Source organism: Scatophagus argus, chromosome 16 (genome assembly GCF_020382885.2).
Source record: "Scatophagus argus isolate fScaArg1 chromosome 16, fScaArg1.pri, whole genome shotgun sequence".
NCBI lineage: Eukaryota > Metazoa > Chordata > Actinopteri > Scatophagidae > Scatophagus > Scatophagus argus.
In genome coordinates, this window is record NC_058508.1 from 13,259,804 (window position 1) to 13,265,803 (window position 6,000).

General features: G+C 39.5%; 1 protein-coding gene across 1 annotated transcript; it reads left to right on the forward strand.

Moving 5' to 3' along the window:
- The first annotated feature begins 569 nt into the window (after positions 1-569).
- LOC124072618 (cytochrome P450 2K1-like) lies at positions 570-5,258 on the forward strand. Its single transcript, XM_046414134.1, has 9 exons — positions 570-831; positions 938-1,100; positions 1,273-1,422; positions 1,677-1,837; positions 2,561-2,740; positions 2,827-2,968; positions 4,251-4,435; positions 4,566-4,707; positions 4,802-5,258. The coding sequence occupies exons 1-9, from the start codon at positions 622-624 to the stop codon at positions 4,984-4,986; spliced, it is 1,518 nt and encodes a 505-aa protein (XP_046270090.1). The 5' UTR covers positions 570-621; the 3' UTR covers positions 4,987-5,258.
- The last annotated feature ends 742 nt before the right edge of the window (positions 5,259-6,000 follow it).

Sequence of the window (6,000 nt, forward strand, 5' to 3'; positions counted from 1 at the left end):
TGGTGTCTGCATACTGAAATTCTGGAGGGCTTTTTATTTTAAATGTGTAAGTTCTGAAGGACCAGAGCAAGGCTTTGTACTAAAGTATGGCCAAATAAATGTAAACAGAGGGAGTTAAATATCTAAATAGTCACAGGACACTTAAGCGTTGTTGGCAAAATTAACAAAAATGAACACGCAGGTTGGTTCAGCATTTTGACGAAAGTACAATAAAACTGTTGCTGTACAATAAAGCTAAAACTGTCAGTTTTAGCTGGAGTCAGTGGACCAGGCAGGTTCATCCAGATAAACTAGCTTATTTTCCTCCGTGCCCCTATGCTTCATGTGAACTGTCTGTGATGGACCTCTGAACCATCTCAAAAGGCGGTCCAAAATTGTTTGGTTGTTTCTTAATTACTTGTTTTTGTCACCTGTTGGCAATTGTAAAATAATAAGTAAAATAATAATTGATATAGGCTGCTAAAATATGATTATGTTTCCATGGACCATGTGAAAATAAGTTTTTTTTAAAAAAAGTGGTGTTGCAAAATGGTAACTTTGCTCCTCCTACCTGAATATTGGTCACGCTGTTACTTCTGCTCCACTTACTTTAACAACCAGGCAACCTGTGCAGCATCAAAAATGTCTTATTTGGAGGATTTTGTTTTCTTCCTCTTCTCTAGTCCCACCACTCTATTGGGGACTGTTGCTCTCCTGCTTGTCCTCTATGTTGTTTCCAGCAGCTTCAGCTCCCATCAATTGGAGAAGGAGCCTCCAGGACCCAGGCCTCTTCCCCTGCTTGGCAACCTTTTGCAACTTGATCTCAAGAGACCCTACAAAACCCTTTGTGAGGTGAGTGTAGTGCTCTTATTCCAAAACATCCTGCAAATTTTTTGTATGTACTATTGAAATAAATGTCCTTACACATGTTTGACTACATTTTTTTAAAAATTTCCAGCTGTCAAAGAAATATGGGTCTGTATTCACGGTGTACTTTGGGACCAATAAAGTGGTGGTTTTGGCTGGATACAAAACAGTGAAAGAGGCTCTGGTCAGCAGTGCAGAAGAGTTTGGAGATCGAGACATCTCCCCTATATTTTATGATTTGAATAAAGGCCACGGTATGCCCTTCCTTTCAGTACTTTGACATATTACCACAAAGCCATAATATGTTTCTTAACCCCTTGTTTTTATTATCAGTTTTGACGTTCAATGTTTTTCTTCCTAGTTTGTGTTGTTCAGGTAAATCACTGATCAGTGTAATGATATATATTTATTCATTTGCATGCAAAGGGATTCTGTTTGCAAATGGAGAATCATGGAAGGAGATGAGACGTTTTGCCCTCACAACCCTGAGAGACTTTGGGATGGGAAAAAGAATGGCTGAAGAAAAAATCTTGGACGAATGTCACCATTTGATCCAAATGTTTGAAGAGCATAAAGGTACAGCATTATATATATACAATATATGGAAGTGATAATCAACTCATTGTAATGCTGAGTGATAATTCCTCATTGTGGTCTGCGGTTTTCCACATCAGGACAAAGGCTGTGTTCAGATCATCATTCATGTTTTAAAAGCATTTTTGTAGGTATTTGTAAGTCCTGGTGGGGTTTGTTTTTATTTTGTGATGTACTGTATTGTATGATGTATTGTAGTCTTAGTAATTTCATTGGTTCTTGCTGCAACTTCACAGGGAAGCCATTTAATACAACAAAATCGGTCAATTATGCAACTTCCAACATCATCTCCTCCATCGTGTATGGAAGCAGGTTTGAATACAGTGACCCCCTGTTCCAAAACTTGGTGAGAAGAGCCAATGAAAGCATTCGCATTACTGGCTCTGCTTCAATCCAGGTAAGCTTCATATTTGCTTTATATTAATTATAATTCAAGCAGTAACAGTAACAAATTAGATTTATGTACACAGCATTCAGGACAAAGTTAATACATTATTGAGTGATTGTGCAGAATGGTAAAAGGCATCAGAGCTTTAAGAAAGTCATAGCAGTAGAGTCATATACACCCATAGTTCAAAAGAGGGCTTTTTCTGCTCGGTTTTGTTCGTTGTACATTTTGTTCTTATGTTCACATAAAATTAAACATAAGTTCCATTCAGATCATTGGACCAAATGCAGGAAATGAGAAATGGTAAAAGAATTGCTAAAAGTGAGCCAACCGGATTTCTTTATTGGTTGTTGAAGACGTTCCACCTCTCATCCGAATTATTTTTTCACCCTTCTGTTTTAAATAGGATAACTGATAGCACTAGGTACAGGCATGGTGAAGTAAGCATTTCATTGTAGTGATAATTTGATTTTTTTCTGCAATAATAATGGAGCCTTTGAATCCTTTGATTATCCAAATCTTTGAAAATATGAAATTATTAAATAAGGATTTGAATCTTCAAATCCTCATGTAAGTGAGACAAATAACAAGTTAATATTGTGGGTACATGCTGAAATACATGCACTGTATGTGATGAGGTAATTCCATTGGATTATTCATGTCATGTGCAAAAAATTTTAAATCCATAAAAAGATAAAAATAATCTTTGTTGTTTTTACTCTTGTGGCACAGCTTTACAACATGTTTCCCAGTCTGGCTCGTTGGATCAAAAATCGGAATCTGATATTAAGAAATGCTGAGATGACTATTAGAGATGTCAAAAATTTAATCAAGAATCTGAAAGAGACTCTGAACCCTCAGCTGTGCAGGGGACTTGTGGACTGTTTTCTGATTCGGAAGCAGAAAGAAGAGGTAAGACGTGATCTTTTATGTTTTTCATCCGCAACATAAACAACAACGTCTATTTTATGATGACCTGATTTTGTTCTCCTTCTCAGGACTCTTGTGTTATGGACTCTCACTACAATGAGAAGAATTTGATATTTACAGTGACTAACCTGTTTGCAGCTGGTACTGATACCACAGCAGCAACAGTGAGATGGGGTTTGCTGTTTATGGCCAAATATCCACATGTACAAGGTAAGAAGAGAGATGCTGCTCTGGGTGTTCCTGTGGGTGTCTTTAAATATTTGCCAAGATAAGGACAAAGGGAGTTTATGTGTTTAGATACTGGACAGTTCAAGCTGTTTTACTACAATACATAACAATAGTCAATCAACAAACAAGGAGTCAGACACCAGCCAGAGGTCACCAACAGAGTGCAACTAATTTGGTCATGATTGGTTATGCTTCACACAGCTGTAAACCACTCCAGTGAGTGCTGAAAGTCACAGTTTAACAAAGCCAACAAAACATGATATCATCTGCAAAAAGCAGGGATGCATTCCTGAGGTTCCTAAACAGGACACCCTGCTCACTTTGGCTGCACATTGAGATCCTGTCTATGAATGTCACAAGCAGGAATGGGGACAAAGGACAGCGCTGATAAAGTCCAACATCGACTGAAAACATGGGTGACTTTGTGCTGATAACATGCACACAGCTCTGACTTTGATGATATATGGATCTATTGACTTGTTGCAATTGCCCCAGTATCCCATTCATCCAAAGTCCTTAGACAGTTTGCTCTAACTTCCTTGAGACCTACCAAAAGTCCTTCTCCACAGTCTTCCTGAATTCCTCTCACACCTGGGTTTTTGGTTCAGCAACTGCAAAAGCTGCAGCCCTTCTTGCTGTTTCATGAAATTCCTGGGCCAGCCAAGCCCAAAAAACCTCCTTCAGCTTGACTGCTACCTTCACTACCGGTATCCACCAGCTGGTTCTTAGGTTGGTGACGTGACCGGTACTAATGGCCTTCTGAATACAGCTCTTGGCAGCCCCCTCTACAGTGGAGATTTTGAACATGGCCCACTCAGACTCCATGTCCCCAAACTTCCTCTGGATGTAGAAGTTAAAAACCTGAACGACAGGGACCTCCACCAGACATTGCCAGTTCACCATCACTACCCACTTGCCAGCCTTCCCCACCATTTGAATCAACTCACCAAGTGGTGATTAGTTGACAGCTTTGCTCCTGTCTTACCGCCATGTGTCCAAGACATAAAGTTGATCACTGATCTTTGGCCCAAGGTGGTCTGATACCAACTATCAAATTGTACATCACCTTATGCTTGAACATGGTGCTATGGCCAATCTGTAGTGAGCACAAGTTCAATAACAATGCACCACTCAGGTTCAGGCAGATCAGGCAGTCACAAGGTGGAACCCTTTTCAGGACTCTACCCAGTGACTCCAAAAAGACCACATACTTACTCAAAATTTTCAGGCTGAAGAATATTACATATTTATTTTGTGTGTTCAGACCAGGTTCAGGAGGAGCTGGGCAGGGTAATAGGAAGCCGTCAGATCCGGGTAGAGGACAGGAAAAACCTGCCATATGTTGATGCTGTCATCCATGAGACACAGAGACTGGCCAACATTGTCCCCATGGCTATTCCTCATAAAACCAGCAGAGACATGATCTTCCAGGGCTACTGCATCAAAGAGGTTGAATGCTCTGTTTCAGTACTTATTTGCAAAGAAAAAAATCCTGAAAATGTTTGTCCACGAGTTAAACTTTGAAAATTTTGATTCTGATGATTGCTATGATAAATCTGCTCTCCTCTTTTGCCTGTAGGGGACAACTGTGTTTCCTCTTCTTACTTCTGTCCTGCATGATGAGAATGAATGGGAAAGCCCAAACACTTTCAATCCTTCCCATTTCCTGGATAAGGAGGGTAAATTTATTAGGCGAGATGCTTTCATGCCCTTTTCTGCAGGTACAACAACTTTTACTGTTTACAAAAATATACTACACAGTATGATCCAGTTCAACACTTCAGTTTAACACTTTGCACATCTTTGTTCTTTCAGGTCGCAGGGTGTGTCTGGGGGAAAGTCTGGCTAAGATGGAGCTCTTTCTCTTCTTCACCTCATTGCTTCAGAGATTTCGTTTCACTCCTCCACCTGGAGTTACAGAGGATGAACTGGATCTGTCACCAGCCGTGGGCTTTACCCTCACCCCTTCACCTCATGAGTTGTGTGCTGTCAGTCGTTAGTGAGATAGAGAGCTGTAGAGTGGCATTACAACTGCCTACCAAATGGCACAAATCTTGTTTTTTGCATAATATACTCAGCAGAAACCTCATTTATAACTGATCTGTATGGACAAAAAAGGGCATGAAATGTGAGGTTAGGTATTATAGCATGTATCTAAATTTTATATAAATGCTAAATGTTCTTAGTGATTTGTACACATTATATTAAGCAGTTTATATGAGTATGTTTGTATTTGCAGCTTTTTAGAATAAAACTGCTACATTTGTCAATATTTCTGCTTCAGGCACAGCGCATTGTTTGTGATGTGTTTTGTACATACGGTAGTAATTTGTTGGAAGTTTAATTTCTCAAACTGCAGCATATTGCAGCCTCTTCATATAGCTGATGCCACATGAACATCTTAAATAATGATAAACTACATTGAGATCAGTCTTGGTTTTTGTTCGATCTAGAAAAATACTCAATGGAAGGAAATAGTAACCACACTTTATTTCGGTGTTTTCTGGTACAAAAAGACAAAAGAATTTAATAAACTAACCACCACCCTGTTAAGATGGCCGTGTAGTATATGAACTACTGAACAAGAGGCTTGAGGCATAAGTTAGATGCAGACCAACCAGGTGTTTATTTCACCCACATGATGACATAACAGCAGAACAATGAACAAACAAAATCGACCCCGAGCAACATGTGATCCTGACAGCCAGCCCTCCTGAATACTGGTGGCCTTTTATACTCTGCCATTGATTCCCGACCCCTTCCCTAACATCAAACATTGCAACAATTTTAAAAACAGAATTAAAATACATATCCCCCACACTTGTCTCCCCCATCCAGCAAGCTCTCAATTTATATTCTACTGTACAATAATGTAACAAACCTGGAAAGAAGACATACAATATATTGTCACCCTCTTTCATATTAACAATATGGTATCTCTCAGAACCTTAAAATGGCGTTCAGTTTTCCCATGGACTGTTTTTGCCTGAACACCCTGGAAAGAGGTGTGAGTG